The following is a 17619-nucleotide window of genomic DNA, read 5'->3' as shown; positions in this document are numbered from 1 at the left end:
TCCATCCTCTGCAGCATATAGAGGGTGGAGTTCCAGCGCGTCACAACCTCTTGTTTGAGGTGATGGCAGGGCAGGTTCATGCTTTTTTGATGTGCCTCTAGTCTGCGGTAGGCACTGGCTGAATGCCGAAAGTGTCCAGCAATTTTGCGCGCCACCGCAAGCATCTCCTGCACACCCCTGTCACTCTTCAGATAATGCTGCACCACCAAATTAATGGTGTGGGCAAAACATGGGACGTGCTGGAAATTGCCCATATTTAATGCCCGCACAATGTTACTGACATTGTCTGACACCACAAATCCCCATGAGAGTGTAAGCCACTGGGAGATAATTTCCCTCAGTTTCTCTAATATGCTGTCAGCGTTGTGCCTCTTATTAAAGCCTGTAATACACAATGTTGCCTGCCTTTGCACGAGCAGCCATTTTGTAGATGCTGCTACTGATGCAGCTGTTGCTGCGGAAGGCGATGCATCTACCCAGTGGGCTGTCACAGTCATATAGTCCTTCGTTTGCCCAGAACCACTTGTCCACATGTCCGTGGTTAAGTGGACAGTGGGTACAACCGCATTTTTTAGAGCACTGAGGACACTTGATCGTACTTCTCTGTACATTTTTGGTATCGCCTGCCTAGTGAAGTGGAATCTCGACGGGATTTGGTACTGGGGACACAATACCTCCATCAACCCTCTAAATCCCACTCCACTGATGGCGGACACCGGGCGCACGTCTAACACCAACATTGCAGTTACAGCCGCAGTTATACGCTTTGCAATAGGGTGACTACTATCGTATTTTGTGGTCATGGCAAACAACTGTTGGACGGTCAATTGTTTTGTGAAAGACTTAGCGGTCTTACGACTTCCCCTCTGGGAAGATGACCGACTAACAGCAGCAGTGGCAGTAGTAGGCGTACCACTACAGGATTCCTCGGATGAATCCCATATTGAGGAGGACTCAGTCTGGCTGCTGACTTGGGCTGCAGGACTGAATCTGATGGAGATCGTGGAGGAAGTTGACGAGGAGGGTGTTGCTGGTGTGTATCCAACTGGACCACGGGATTTAGGTGTCCCTGTACCGATGACGGTCCTAGCCCCAGTTCCTGAAATAACCACTGAACTATGAAGGTTATTCAGGTGACGTATAAGGAAGGATGTCCCTAGGTGTGCAAGATCCTTACCCCTGCTTATTTGAGCTTTACATAAGCTACATATGACAATACAATTGTTGTCCGGATTTGGATAAAAATAACTCCAGACCGAAGAGGTGCATTTTTTTGGTCTTCTGACCCGGCATGACAATGGGCTTTTTAATCCCATGGACATCAGCTGTTTCCCCCACTGCTGCCTCATTTACAATAACCACATCAGCATCATCATCATCAAGTTCCTCCACACCGCCACTACATCAATAGCCTCCTCCCGAGCCACCTCTTGCCGTACAGTGATGGGAAGGTCAGGCTTGACAACCACCAACACCCTTGGACTCGCCTTGGGGATTTGTGATAATGTCTCTTTAGAAGGCAGAGTTGTTTGCTGTGTTGTTGCTGACAGCATAACTCTCTTAAATTTTTTGTAGGGGGGGGAGGAGGGCTTAGTTCCTTGGGTGAAGCTGAACCACTAGTCATGAACACGGGCCAGGGGCTAATCCGTTCCTTGCCATTGCATGTCTTAAATGGCAAATTGGCAACTTTACGTTTCTCCTCAGATGATTTTAAGTTTCTCTTTTTGCTAGTTTTCCTTAACTTGGGCTTTTTGGATTTTACATGCCCTGTACTAGGAGATTGGGCATCGGGCTTGGAAGACGACGTTGATGGCATTTCATCGTCTGTCACGACTAGTGGCAGCAGCTACAGCATTAGGAGGAAGTGGGTCTTGATCTTTCCCTACTTTATCCTCCAAATTTTTGGTCTCAATTATATGTAGCACAAGATACTGCAGAATGTGTGAACTTTGTAATATTGCAGTACCACTGGACTTTTACTGCTGAATGTGTGAACGTGGTAATATTGCAGTACCAATGGACTTCTACTGCTGAATGTGTGAACGTGGTAATATTGCAGTACCAATGGACTTATACTGCAGGATTGGTTTTGCAAAATTTGTTGTAATTTTTTTTTTTTTTTTTTAAATTATTTGTATTTTTTTTTTAAAATGGGGAATAATGGGGAAATAACTATGCCCTTAGAAGGACAGAGCACAGCACATAGCACCACTGGACTGTTACTGCAGAACACAGCACAGCACGAGATCTACCAGGACAGAGGACCACCTAACACACCCTCCCTCTACCCTGATCAGTGCCCGAGTGAAGATGGCGGCGACTAGCGGGGAATTTATAGGATCCGAGTATCGCGAGATCCGACAGCGGGATTATGACTCGGAGCCTCGGTTTCAGGTTTTCATTTGGCGCCAATACCCGGATCTGTCTCAGATCCGGCTCTGATCGGAATAGTTCGGGTGGGCTCGGATTCACGAAATCCGAGTGCGCCCATCTCTAGAAATAAGTACATTTGCAATTATATAAACGCCCTGCACTATTTCCTTTAAATAACTTTATACCATAAGTTATTTATAAGTGATCCATTCACAAACCACCATTGCTTGTTAGTCGCTAATATGAACACACATCTCTCTATAAATCCGTCTATCATTTGGTGCAGCATAGTGGAACAGTGGTTAGCATTACTGCCTCACAATGCTAAGAATGTTGACCAGGGCAGTATCTGTGTGGGGGGGTTTTAGGTTCTCCCTGTGTTTGTGTGGATTTTGGTAGGTTAATGTCTTCTGTCTGTGAATGTACTCTAGTGTATGTGCATTTGCGCGCACACTTGTGGTAGGAAATTTAGACTGTAAGGTAGCGACATTTGTCAATGGCAAATATTGTCTATACAGCACTGTCATATGGTGGCACTGTATAAATAAACAATGTACTATTCACAGGCAGACAATATCAGTTATCCTAGACATGGGAGAAACTTAAATTGATGTCTAATTTTGATCCTATACACAATCACAAATAACTGGGGGGGGGGTTTTGTTTGCTTTTGTTCCCTCTATATTTTCTGTACAACAAAGACCACTAAGATTTTAGCCACATTCTGTCGGTGAGCCCATGCAAGATTGTGTGGACTTTATGCTGACAGTGCCTCACAATATGCATCTTTATGATTATATGGGTGACAAGTAGGTAAAGATTGAAATATACTTTAACAAGCCAGCTATTGTCAGCTTTTCTGATGTTAGTCAATCTGTATCTCTATTTCTGGCTTATCTGTGCCAGTGTTCCATCTGTCATACATTCATTCAATCATTTTGGTCATATGTGTCAAACATTTGACACTTCGGATGTAGACAAAAATGTTAATGTGTTTGAGGATGGTATTTCTCTGTCAACTTTTTTTTTTTTCTTTTTTTTTTTATTGAAGTTAGCTTTTAAAGTAAAGAGATGGTGGGGATGGGGTGGTCTCGCTTTTCCTCCTGCTACAGACTATGTAGGGGATCAAAAACGGTCTTGGCTTAATTGGAAAAGTATAGTGAAACCGTAGTGTAATAGCAGTCCCTAGGGTATAAAAAAAAAAAAAAAATTGTCCTTCAAAACTTGGTGGGCGGAAGATAAAGGACTCAAGTGCTAGTCATTTAGGCAGGCTCTGTATTTTGCAGTCTTCCAGGCTTTGCACAGCTGTTATGTTCATGACCTCATATTTTTCACAAAGCAAGCTGGGAGTGCCTTACGAGGTACAACATCTTTGCTTCCAGGTCCTTATGTGTCTACGATCCTGCCATTTTTGGGCTGTTTAGGTGATCCTAGGAGCCACTCTGACAAACATGTATATAGAAAAGCATTTCTGGCAAATGACAAACAGTTATCTAGTCTACTCCTTTCTTCACAGGACCCTTTGCTTCAAAATACCATTATAAATGACCTAATTCATAAAAATGAATATACTTTATTTTTTGATGCAGTGTAGTTTCTGATGACTTATAATTTGAGATCCTTCATTCATTGATCCATTATAGTCATAGAAAATAGTAAAAACAGGGAACATTTAATGTAGCCTGTATGTACTACAGTAATATGAAAGTATAACTGGTAACGTAAATATTATAAACAGTAAAATTCTTTTATCCTGGTGAAGTGGAAGATTACTAGAAGTTTTTGTCCTATTAGTCAAATTAGTGCAGATAGAGATGTTTTTTTTTTTTACAAGTGTCCCTCTTGTGGTCTTATTAGAGATATTCGTGAATAAGGTTTATAGTAATGTCTTTATACAGATCACTCAGAAGCCTTGTGTTGTTGGTATCATCCTTCAGAATTGTTTTTCATAATATGCCCAAATTAAAAACAAAAGGAGGGATTCTAGTAATACATTTCTTTCTAAAATATAACTTATTACAATCTAGAAGTACACTCACATTAAAATATGTATAAAAAGATTGGTATAAAGGTATACATGGATACTTCTACCTGAGAGAAGAGTCAGATTAGCATATCACAAGCAGTGTATCAGGTTTTTTTTGTTTTGTTTTTACAAGCAGGATCCCAGGACAATAACATCCATTATCTTTTTCTCCAAGATGTCGAATGGATGCCAGAGAAGTCATCCATGGCCCTTCACACTTCAGTTTCACAACCGATGCATTTTGACTGTTAAATGCAGTCATCTTCTAGGTAAGCGAGATGGAGTGTTTCAGAAGCATTTTTAAACTAAAATTAACCAGTCACACAGGATCTTGGAGGCATTTTCCGATTTTCAGTGTGGGTTTATTTTTTATTTTTTAGATTTCTAGGAGAATTCAACTTATAATTAAAATCAAAAATGTATTCTACCTGAAATCTGAAAAAAAATTGAAAATCGGGAATCTCCTCCAAGATCCAGTGAGAGTAGTTCATTTTGGTTTTGAATATATTTTAGTGTGAGTGTACTTCCAGATTGTAATAAATTATATTTTAGAAAAAACAATATTACTCTAGAATCCGACTCCTTTTTGTTTCCAATTTTGGGTATAGTAATAACAGTACTGAAGGACGATACCACTGACACAAGGCTTCTGAGCAGTCCGTATAAAGAAACCACTATAAACCTCATTCACAAATATTTCTAGTTCTAGTAACTGTTTGACCACAAGGGAGACATGTGAAATCAACACCTCTATCTGCGCTAATTTAGAAGACTAATGGGAAAATAACTTTTAGTAGACTAAAAAAACTTGTTTATAATTCTATTTGTTTCTAGTTATACTTTCATATTACTGTAGCACATACAGGTTGTACTATTTTATTTTCTTCTTATATTTTCTGTGACTGATATGGGTCAATGAATGAAGAATAAGGGGATCTCAAATTATATGGCATCAGAAACTACATTGCCTTAGAAATGTAAGTATATTTTATATTCATTTTGATTATTTTTTTTAAGGTAATTGTGCTGAATATTTTTGCAATCGGTGCTCATGGTCTACTCTGTGTTCTAAATGTGATTTCTAGCAGGTACTACTTAAACAACTTTCAAACCCATGTTTCTACATGAAATGCAGGCTGGAAAAACTTTTTTAATGGTTTCTGTTGTCCTTCCTAAACAGACTGATGGATTTTAATCTTTAGGGTCAGTGTGTGTGCCTACCCTGAAAGGGAGAATTAAACAATGGAGTAACACATTCTAAATTAAATGATCCCAAGTTAAAGAAATATCCATGCATTCAAAAAAGTGTCCGTTATTTTCCCTTAAATGTTTTTCCTTATTAAATGTCCATTTGCCTAACAATTATAATAATAAAACTACTGAAGTAGGTTTGCAACAATTGTAGGACTTTGACAATTCTAGTTAAAGCTGTTTTGGGTGTGACAATTCATTATAAACATTGATTTACTAGTTTTATTTATTTATTTTTTTAAATCTTGCTACTGTATAAATTTGATCTGTAATTTGTTAGAAATTGTTTACAAAAATTAAATAATAAAAAAATAATTGTAACGGATTGCTTAAAGTTGGCTGCATTATATAAACGAATACAGGAAAACCAGAATACATTATTATAATTTGACTGGTGGGATAAGGACTAATGACTAAAACTGTAATTTGTAGTAGGCATCAATAGTTCAACAAGCAATGTACAGTTGTGTTTTTTTTATTTTTTTATCAGGAAACCTGTCCTATTGCAAAGTCAAACTAGAAAAGTTAATGCTGGTTGTCATACTTAAACGTGACCACAAAGTGTCTTTTCCAGTCAATCCGAGGATCCTTATTAAACTATTTTAATAAGGATGGATGCCATGAAACACGCAAGGAAAGACAAGTTTTAAATCTAATTTAGCTTATTTTAGACATTCTGCTCCAAATTCTGGAAAACTTTACCATTCCAGGTAAAGGAACTGAAACCACAAATCAAAAAAACCCATACTTTGCATACATCTGCTGCTACATGAAGGTTTACTGCAGGGCTGTGCAAATCTCCATGAGTGGGGTAATCGCATCTCCCAAGTTTGTAAATTTGCAATACTTTATTTTTATGCAAGATGTGAAAAAAAAAAAAGTTACCATTGGTAAGCTGTCTACTTTTTAAAGTGTAACAGCAGGAATATGTGGGCCTAACAGCCTGCATCTATCTTTTTGTTATTTTTAAATGAACTATATTATATATAAAATATTTAGGCTAAATACTGTATAACAGCTGTAGGATTAAAAGTGATAAATACTTGCCATCTCACCCTTCTAAAGCATATAACTTTACCATTGTAAGGCAATTGGGTGGCTTTAGTCGGTCACACACTTAGATCATTAGAAATATCTTGACACCACCTTTCTGAAGGGAAGTGGACACTCTTATTGAATGTTGCCTGAACTATTTCTCCTAGTAATGCATTGAGAACTGTTAAAATGTTGGAGAAAGCACCTCTCTCAGCTGCGAAACAGATTCAGGATGCACCATCCTTCGCCAACTTAATGAAATGGTCCATCACTGCTCAGTGAGATCTAAGAAGAGTCTGACTGGAATTTGCAAAAATACACTTGAACAAGCCAAATTCCTTCTGAAAAAAGTTGGCATGTGGACAAATGAGACCAAATTAGAGCTTTATGGTAAAGCACATCATATATTTACAGAAAGCAAAATGAAGCTTTCAAAGAAAAGAACACCTTCACTAGTAGTCAAACATGAAGACTGTTCAAAGATATTTTGCGGTTGCTGTATTGCATCTGGCACTTGGTGCCTTGAACTTGTGCATAGCATCGTGAAACCTGTGGTTACCAGGCGGTTTTGCCGCACAATGTTGAACCCAGTGTTTGAACCTGTGCTGTAATTGTCCTGTTTTCCAGCAGGACATTGACCCTAAACAAACTTAAGAAAGCACCACAAAATGATGCAAGATAAGAAGCTGGACTGTTCAGAAATGATCAGTAATGAGTCGAGATGTAAGTGCCACAGAACACCTGTAGACAGATTTGAAAACAGTATGTGTGAGAAGGCACCCTTTAAATCTGGGAGAACTGGAGCAGTTTGCACACAGTGGACTGCCATATAGAGGTGCAGGAAGCTCATTCATGGCTATAGGGAGTGGTTCATTCCAGTTATTTCGACCAAAGGCTGAGTTCCCAAATTTTTCGTTCCCGTTGATACCCTTTCTTTTCATTCTCTGATCTGAAAGGCTATACAGCACAGTTCTTTAGAGTTGTGGAGACCAAATGCTTTTAATGCAAACTTTATATTTAGAGGAAATTGAGTTATATAAAAAAGTGCCAATATTTTAGGCCTTGACTGTATAACATGCTTTAAAAGGAACAATAAGATTGACCTCTGGCCTTATCTGTGTGGAGTTTGTATGTTCTCCCTGTGTTTGCGTGTGTTTCATCTGGGTGCTCCGGTTTCCTCCCACACTCCAAAAACATACTAGTAATTTAATTGGCTGCGATCAAAATTGACCTTAGTCCAGTGGTTCGCAAACTTTTGCAGGTCGCGGCACCCTTAGAGTCTCCAAATTTTTTCAAGGGACCCCTCCAAAATAATTATTGAGCGATCCTGTTTTAGAAGTAGTTGGGTCAAAAAATTGTAATAAGTATTTAGGTCAGGACAGAAATACTTATTTAGTTGTATGCAAAAATGCCCCCTCTGCATCCAGACACTCTGCCCTCAGGCACTCTGTCCCCTCTGCATCCAGACACACTGCCCTCTCTCACACTGCCCCCTCTGCCCTCTGTCACGCTGTCCCCCCTCCTCTCCTCTGCCACGCTGGCCCCATCTCTGCCCTCTCTCACAATGTCCCCCTCCTCTGCCCTCTCACACGCTGTCGCCCTCCCTCTCACTCTGCCCCGCGCCAGGCGCCAGCCATAAAAAAAAACAAAAAAAACACAAACTTACCAATCCGTCGGGCGCCGGGATCCAGCAGCCTCCTCTCCCGCAGCTTGTTACCGACGTCGGGTGGCGCCTGGCGCGGGGGGCAGAGTGAGAGGGAGGGCGGCGGTGACAGGCCGCGGCACCCCTGGGAGCCGCGGTGCACAGTTTGGGAACCGCCGCTTTAGTCTGTGTGTTAGGGATTTAGACTGTAAGCTCCAATGGAGCAGGGGCTGATGTGAGTGCGTTCTCTATACAGCGCTACGGAATTAGAGGCGCTATATAAATAGCTGATGATGATAAACTCTTAACACAATTCTTGGATAACACATTAACAAAGGCAGGTGAATGGGATCATTATCGCCATAATACGAAGTGTTGATTTTTAGCTATGTATTTATAAACTACATTTTTATGTAAATACGTATAAGTTTACTAAACATACAAAACTAAAACGTTTACCTGTGCTGTAGCCTCAGTATACAATCCAAGGGAATTGGGAATTGCCTCTGTGAGGGCCCCATAACAATGGTGCATTGATAACTGTGACTCGGGCTACACTTTACGGACGCTGACAATTTTTTCTTTCCTTCAGTTGCACAGAACAGTGAAAAACTCCAAGACAGTCCTTGCGTGTTTGTGCTGTCACCAAGACAAGTGGACCTGATAAAGAATTCGAGGTACTGTTCTGCATCTTTACTATGTGAAAGCTGAAGCACGCTAATAAATTTGTAATGCTATGTGATGAGTTGCATGTAAACACTTTCACTTGCCAGTTATCTGCACATTTTTAACCTCCCAGGTTAGATATGCTAATGATTGTTGTAGAAATGCTCTGCTATTAATATTAATATTTGGACAGAAGAGCAAGAATAAGTTAAACTTAAAATGTTTGTGTCTTGTAAAAGAAAACTTTGTATTTGCCATAGAGAGTAAAAAAAAGAATCCTATGACTGTAGTTAAGATGCTTCGTAACATATGAAGTTTTTTCTACCTTCCAGTTGAAGAAAATGCATATTGTTAGGTTTTTCTTTACAGCTGTGTTAATATAGTATAAATTTTTGCATCCCCCTCTTTCATTTTCATTCACTTCATAGGCAGCTGAGGCTTCTTGTATATATTCTTGTTGTAGATCTTTGAGAAAACTATTATAACTGGGGCTAAAATCACGTGTGCTTTTTTTATATTAAGCAATTAATACATTTTAACTATCTGTGGCATTTGGTGCCGGTAAACGCGTTTTTCTATTTAAGGTGTTTGTGGTTTTTTTTGTTTTTTTTAAATTAATGTTAGGCATTTAACATTAAAATTATGTATTTTCACAAAGTAGATTTGTATTTCCAAGGGGATGTTAATGAGACAAAATGTAGATGCAGTCTACAGATGCATGCAGTAAAATGGAAATTAGTCAGATAAAAGGACAAAAATTAGACAAACGCCCTCTATAAAGGGGTCCTATAGAAGTGAGGGGTCTATACAATTTTTGTTGGTCTCTCAGTCTGCGTGTTATAAAGACTTGTGTTATAATTGGTCCATGGAATTCATGTAATGATGGTCATTAACTTGCATAATGATTTTGTTCAGTCTCAAGTTAAATTTTAATGCGATGTTGCAGTGAAATAGGTAATTATTTCTTCTAAGGACATGCAAGGATAGATTTGGAAGCTAGTAAGTTTGTTAAGAAGCAAACTAGAGAGTTGCTGATGAATTTGATTTTAGTTTTTGAAAAAAAATGTTTAGATACCAGCTAAAATGTCACTTTGCTTGTCCATTGTTAAGGGTACATTCTTAAATATAACCTTCCAAGTTGTAACAAGTTGTATGCCTCTGTCAGTTTTGTTTGTAAACCATTGTCTTCTGCTAGTTAAGAGCATTTTGTGTAGTAGAAATAGATAAGCAGGCTATAGATGTATGAGTCCCCAAAGTGTTGGTTACCTTGGCAGGCTTTCATATACGGTTTTCGCCTACTCTTTAATTTTAGGAGTTTTGAATGATGTGTCAAATTTGTAATTATGGGGCTGTTAAAGTAACAAGATGTGTAGCGCCTCGTTGGGGCAATCCTTGTGCTCTATTGCATCTATATAAATCTATTTTTTGTTTGGAGAGGCAACTTTTAAGATTCTGGAACAACAAGCCAATGAATTAGTACAAGCATGTGGAGACCAAAGGTATCTGATATGTTAGACTCTCAAAAACAAACTCCTTCCTGTTTTTTTAGTGAGTCTGACAAAGCCTATATGGCTTCCAGATAAACACCATTTTTTTTCCTTTGTGTAACAAATGTTGTTACTTGTTCCTTTGTACAACATAGGAAACCATTTTTTGTTTGTGAATAAGGAAAAAATACCATTGTGGATTTTATGAATTGCAAGTCAACTGTCTTAATTTTTGTAGTAGTGCCTCTGCGTGAGCAGGACCATGAGAATGATTAATATAAACTTTATGGAGCATAGAAGGATGTACTAAACAAACAAAAAGAGGTGGCGAATTGGATATTTTCTTTAAGATCAATATTCCCCCAAGATCTGAGTAGCTATGGAGTTAAATAACATTAAACGACAGAAGCCAATTAAGATCCTCTCTATACCCCCTGACACAGGAGATGAAATGGTCTCTCCCTCTCCTTTGACACCTCTGCACTGATTTGGATGAAATAAACACGAGTTGGTCCAGTGGAATCCTGCCTAGATTTTAAGGAGTTTAGGGACCCGGTCAGACCTCCCATTGGTGTACACTGGCCAGAACTGTGACCCGGGGAGCCTGTTCTGGGCCTTCCACTGGATGAATTTGAATGAGCTTTAAAATAAAAACAAAAACTACACTGGGCAACCACCTCATGGGTGTGTTGGAAGAGCTAGTAAGCTGCTAATTAATTTTAAAATGTTGACAGTTTCATTCAACTCATTGATAAATTAATAACTTGAACATTTAAACCCAGGCAACTCTGGGGATTTTAGCTAGTCCTCTGATAAACCACCATCCAGCTAGGTGGAGAAACACATAAGGTGGACTTTACACTGTTTGTTTATATCCATGTAAACTATCAACATAAGATCAAAGAGACAATCCGTTGGATGGTAACTATAAGAAAACAGGTCTTGGTTATATTATTTGAAAGAGTCAGAACTGTGCTGAATGGGCATTTGTGAGCTTTGGTAATGCTTTATTTCAACTCTGAATAGAATGAAAGGGCTATTGGACCATCACACAGCATAAACTTTTCCACCAGAAGGGTGGTTCATTAGGTTTGGCTGCAACCTATTTGCTTCTCATATAAAACAAGCTGGGCAGTTCTTAATTAACATTGAGCTGTGATCTTGCTGGAAAAAGATTGTTGTTGGATATTTACGGCACTCTTCCCTTTATAAAGGACCTACCTTTTGTCTAAGGACATATACGAATGCTTTCAGATCTGCATTTATTATAGCCCCATTGACAATCTTTCTATTGGTTAGCTTCATTTTATAAGCTGGTTCTATGTATGTATGTAATTTTGATGCAACACTCCCTAACCAATAAATCATGGTGTGTGTAAAGTAGCCTAAGTTAGCTTTTAGATTGATGCCCATATATGGTTTTAAAGTAGTGGTCTCTATGTAACTAAAATTAATTTTCATCAATTGGCCACATTTGAAGCTTGGATAACATTAAGAGCTTGCAGCTTAACTGCATTGTTAAAAACAAAAAAAATGACTTTCTGCCAAACCAATGATTCGGGAGAGATGTGATCTAATGTCAGCAGAAATTGACAATTTATATATTGACAGTCATCCACAATGGGAAAGATTAATGCTAATGTTTGCTTTGTATATCTCAAACTTCTTTGTTTCCTGTTCGTAGGGATTTAAACCCTGGTACCAAATCAGTTCAAGTGGTCCTAAGGTAAGTGATTTTTACAATGGTAACAGCAATAATACTTATTACTAGGAGCAAGGGTTTTGTAATCGTCCATTTGTCTTCACATATAGTAATTTGTCACCCATACCTGTTTTTTATTTGATTGTTTATGCATATTTCTCCTTTTCTTTCAGGATTTGTTACACAGACACTAGCTGTCCACAGGAGGATCAGTACCCACCCAACATTGCTGTAAAGGTCAATCACAACTATTGTTCAGTACCGGTGAGTTTATTGCTGTCCTGATCGCATGATCTTCTGTGTCCACATGTGCTTAGTCTGATACAGGGCTTGATTATAAACTGTCATTACACATTTTCCAGGGCTATTATCCCTCTAATAAACCTGGTGTGGAACCGAAGCGCCCATGTCGCCCCATAAATCTCACTAATCTCATGTATCTGTCATCAGCTAGCAACAGAGTTACAGTCACCTGGGGAAACTATGGAAAGGTAAGCATACATGCTGGATGTATAGGCAACATGTTTCCAATGTTCTTTAGTGGATAATTCCCGTTTCAGTAAACCTGCTTAATCTGCCAGTCCTCACCCCAAAATCGTAATCTAATTAAATTCGGCGCCCATGGCTTCCTTTTAGTTTTAGTTACAGCCAGTCCTAACACTAGTGTGCCCCAAAAGCTCACTGGGTTTGCAGCTGCTATTGCAGAAGGTCAGGGGTTCCAAATCTAAGGATGCCAACAGGAAAAGTTCCTTTGACAACCTGCTGTCAAACTAAAGGCAACTAGATAGGTATATACATTTAATAAAAAGATTATTGAAGTATAATCATGGTTTGAGTTGCCCAAAAGTGGGGGTCTCATTTAAGCATACTTGTTTCTAAATTGTTCTGCAGTTTTGTTTTGGGTTTTTTCGTGTGGCAGATTGTGGTATAGATTCCAGTAACGGCAACATTTTTTTAATTCTTCTCAGGGAATCTTATATTAACAAAGTAAAATAAAAATCTATACTCTCCTAAACTTACCATTTGCATTTTCACCCTTCCCAAAATGTTTAACAGCTGACACATCGGTTAAGCCAGTCTTATGACTTTTTAGCTAAAAGGATCAATCTTTATCTGCTTAATTGTCCCTCCCTCCATATTCCTTCCCTTCTCCAAAATTTCTCCTTCCTGAAGATTAGAGTATCACCACTACACCATCAAGTCTCGTGCAATAACCTTTCTCTCTGGTTTCCCATAACTATCAATTGTCTTCAAATGTCATCTTAAATACTTCCTTTTACATTATTAGGACTGTTTGAAAGTCCAATTATGACTGCATTTTTAGTGAACCTTCAACTGTGAACACTACTTTAAACTGTTTAGCATTTTTACCTACCGTTGGTCTTTGCAGGTCTCCAACTGATTAGATTGTAAACTCTCAGTGGTGGGGGCCTTTTTATTAATGTATTGTGTAAAGTAGTGGTTTCTCCCAAATTGTTCCTTATTGGGGGATGCCATGTAAATTTGTATGCACAATGTTAAAATTTGTTTCACCAATACAGATAAGGCTGCATTTAATAAGGTTTAACACAAAGCGTAGTTAAAATTTTAAGAAAGAAATGTCTCTGCAATTCTCATATTGCAACGCCTTTGATTAGTCAGTTGCAAATCATTTGCTCTTTGAACAGGTAATCGTATCACCATAATATGAACATATTCTCCAACTCTCTGGGGCTATTGAAGATGTCCAACTCTGTTTTTCTTTTAAATCACATGATTCCTGTTATTGCAATACTTTATAGTGTCATCTTCTGACTTTGTCATCTAATGAACTAATTTGGTACTTTCTTATTCTGCCACAAAGAATTCAGACTACATTTTGGTCCCTTATTTTCATTGTCAATTTGTTTTTTTTATGCATACAGGATACCATTTCGAGCATAACTCAAATACACATTTTTTTTTTTATTATGTAGCGCAGTGGACTGGCTTAATTTATATATATATATATATATATATATATATATATATATATTAGTGTATTTTAATGAAAACCACTTTAGCGCAAGATACAGGTACAAAAAACACATTTCTGCAAATTTGAGGACCAGGGTTAGCAAGCAGATAAGCCCCCTCAATATTCTCCTTCTTTTATCTCTAGATGTTTTAATATTTTGTTTTTATTGTATTAATATACCATGCTTTTGTTGTAATTTAATATTTTAATAAAATGGAAGTAAACTTATACAGTTGGTCTACCCTTGGGTTTTTGTTTTTCATTCCCTCTCCTCCTGCCCCCCTTCCCCACTCTGCTTTCTGATGGGTTTTTATTTTTTTTTTGTCCTGTTTTAGTGCCTAGTTCTCTACAGACTACTTTTTACCATCTCACAAAATGTTCTTTTTTGAATAGAGTTACTCTGTGGGCTTGTATCTGGTAAGACAGAGAACCTCCTCTGAACTTTTGCAACGTTTGAAAACCATTGGGGTGAAACATCCAGAACTGTGCAAGACCCTTGGTAAGATTTTTGGGGCAGGTTTGTGTTAAATTACATTACTGTACCTCACTTGTAAACTTAATAGGATTAGGAGTGCAAGTAGTTTGCTTCATTGAACAGAACATAATCTAAATATTTTCTTTTTTGTGTTGTGAAGCAATCATTTATGAAAATGTTATCTCTTATTTCCCCAATTAATGCAGTGCGGGAAAAGCTACGTCTAGACCCAGACAGCGAGATTGCTACCACTGGAGTCAGAGTATCCCTTATTTGCCCGGTAAGGCTATAAAAGAGTTTTACGTGAAGCAGCTGCACCTGACATTGATTAGTTTCTAATACAAGTTACTATTTTGTATTGTGCATTTTTGTTTTATAATGTTGGGAGACAGTTTTGTCACTTGCATACATTTCTTTGCATATTTGGTACTTTCATGTTACTATATTCATACAGACATTTTAAAATGCCCCTCTGACCTGCAGCTTGTGAAGATGCGTCTAACTGTACCATGTCGAGCAGAGACATGTGCTCATCTTCAGTGTTTTGATGCGGTTTTCTACCTTCAAATGAATGAAAAGAAGCCAACATGGACATGCCCAGTTTGTGACAAACCAGCTCAGTATGATCAGCTTATAATAGATGGGTGAGTAATAATTGAAGGGTTGAATGAAAGCTAGTTAGTTGTTTGTCCTTTTATGCCAAAGGGAAAATCACCTCTTACAGTAGTGTTTCTTGTGTTTTTTTTTAAATTGGCAATAAACTTGGTGTTCCTTGTCCCCTACGCAAATCTGCACATTAAACAGATTCAGCTATAAAACCTACTTTTTATACTCTCCTTTTTAAGTGTAAGCATGAAGTTATCCATTGTCTAGCAACTGTGTATTAAAGGGTAAATCCACTAAAAAAATTACATCAAATTGACAGAGTAAGTACAGTTATTTAAAATCTCTAGTCATGTACACAAACTGGACTTCATTCATTTTTTTCATGGTTAGAGATGCTGCTAAGCATATATTTCCTTTAAATTGCAGCAACACGGTTAAAAGTTTTCACCAGGCTATTTCAGATAAGTATATTAATTCAAGACCCAAGAGTTCCAATAAGTTGCATCACCCACTATAGTCATTAGGCAAATTTTATTTAAATGGAGTTACCATTTCAATAAGTGAACAGTACGAGCAGAAGCATGCTCATTGTGGTTCTGAGAAATAATGTCACTTTAACTTTACTAAATTATTGCATGAGTTTCAAAGGCAAGTTTGCCTCATACCAACATGATATATAAACACACAGATTCTCAAGTGAATCAAAATAGAATACTATACTAAAAAAACTGTCTAAAACCGGCTTGTTACTTTTATTTAAATGTAAAAAATAAAACTGCAGCAGCATATGGCAACTTTTTTTAGATTTATGCTTTTTGTTTTCTAAACTGTACTAGAAAAATTACATATTTGGTTGATATGGATTAATAACCTTTGTTCCTGTTACTTGTCCTCCATTTTTCATAAGTTTCCTGAATATCTAGCTCTGAGCAGCTTGCTCGGTTTGACTGTGTAAGCAGGATGTTCTCTATTTCAGGCTGTTGTCGAAGATCCTCAGCGAGTGTAAGGATGCAGATGAGATAGAGTTTTTGGTGGATGGGTCCTGGTGTCCATTAAAGGCAGAAAAAGAGAGGAGCTGCAGTCCACTGTGTCCCATTCTTGACTTAGGTACTTGCAGCTGTTCTCTCAAAACATTATGTTAATACTTTATGCAAGGCTAGTTTTTCTGCTCCACTTCTCTCTGTATCCATTGCATGCTTTGGTTTTCAGAAACTATGGTGTGCATGCAATGAGTTGCTTCAATTATCTGCTTTTTTTTCTCCTTATCAGGTTCTCCAGAAATGGCAGCAAAGATACCCCCTCCCAGCAGCACAGTGGTCAATGAAAATGGGAAGCCTGGACCAGATGTGGTGGATCTGACACTGGACAGCAGTTCGTCTTCTTCGTCCTCCTCTGATGAAGACGAGGAAGAAGATGAGGAGGAATGCCCACCGCGTAAGAGACGCTGTTATGAAAATGGGCTTTTGTCAGCCTCCTGACACCTTCCTTTTCATAGACCTGGAACTTTAAATCGTAAACAAATACAGACCTATATGCATCCTTACTTTTGCAAAATCCCACTCGTCTGTTTAACTTGAGACAAATAATGTCATGTTCATCTGGCAAAGGCTCAGTACTTCATATTTAACAATTGCTCATTTTTATTTTTCCCCCTAAATTGTATGTGTTGGAAGTGGGTCCAAGATAACCTCAGAGGGAAGAAACCCATTCCATTCCTTCTCATCAACCACTCTCCTTGCCTTCAGATGCTACTTTGAAATGCAGACTTTTTTTCCTTTTTTTTTTTTTTTTTTTAAAATACCCCCTTCTCCGCTTTTAATGCGTGGTATGGAGCAATGAATGGAGGGACTGTCCTAAAATTAAATATATTGGTTTTTCGTTGAGGGGATGTGGATGTTTTCGTTGAAAATCAAAGGCAAAAATATGTTGTAAATGGGTAACTATACAGAGGGAATCCTTGTTGATGGACCTATTGTGGGGTTAAAATAAATGGCCAACTCTGTATTACAACTTTTCACTTCCTACACATTTATAGGAGGTGCTATTTTATTCATTGTTCTACTTTGGTAATATGCAAAAAGCGGGGTGTGTTTAGACTTTTGTGAAACTATATTACTGGGTGGGAGTAGGGATTTACACAATGCTTTCAATCAAACTACCTCTCTTCTATTCAGGTTTTATTTCTGTGCTAGTTGGGGAGGGGTTAATGCTGCTCTAGACTTTCTTCCTCCTCCCTACAATTGCTCTCTTTCTAAGTACCCTTTCTCCATACACACTTTTCTCATGCAATTGGAAACTTATCCACAGCCCATCTTCTGTTTTGGAATAGGTTTTAAATATATTCTATTCTTGGCCTGCTA

At 38.2% G+C, this 17619-nt stretch overlaps 1 protein-coding gene across 2 annotated transcripts in view; it reads left to right on the top strand.

Annotated features, from left to right (window-relative positions):
* The window catches only part of PIAS4 (protein inhibitor of activated STAT 4), a 44874-nt gene extending 27824 nt beyond the window's left edge, over positions 1-17050 (top strand). Inside the window, exons 3-11 of one of the 2 annotated variants that reach the window (XM_075204850.1) lie at positions 8920-9004; positions 12165-12206; positions 12356-12446; positions 12545-12673; positions 14572-14677; positions 14860-14933; positions 15137-15297; positions 16236-16366; positions 16529-17050. In XM_075204850.1, coding sequence (XP_075060951.1) covers positions 8920-9004; positions 12165-12206; positions 12356-12446; positions 12545-12673; positions 14572-14677; positions 14860-14933; positions 15137-15297; positions 16236-16366; positions 16529-16737 — 1028 coding nt within the window. In that variant the 3' untranslated portion in view covers positions 16738-17050. The other variant, XM_075204851.1, reaches the window with a different exon arrangement.
* Positions 17051-17619: the final 569 nt, after the last annotated feature.

The sequence above is a fragment of the Mixophyes fleayi genome, chromosome 1, assembly GCF_038048845.1.
Source record: "Mixophyes fleayi isolate aMixFle1 chromosome 1, aMixFle1.hap1, whole genome shotgun sequence".
NCBI lineage: Eukaryota > Metazoa > Chordata > Amphibia > Anura > Limnodynastidae > Mixophyes > Mixophyes fleayi.
Note: the sequence above shows the minus strand (reverse complement) of the source record. Positions and strands in the feature narration are given on the sequence as shown.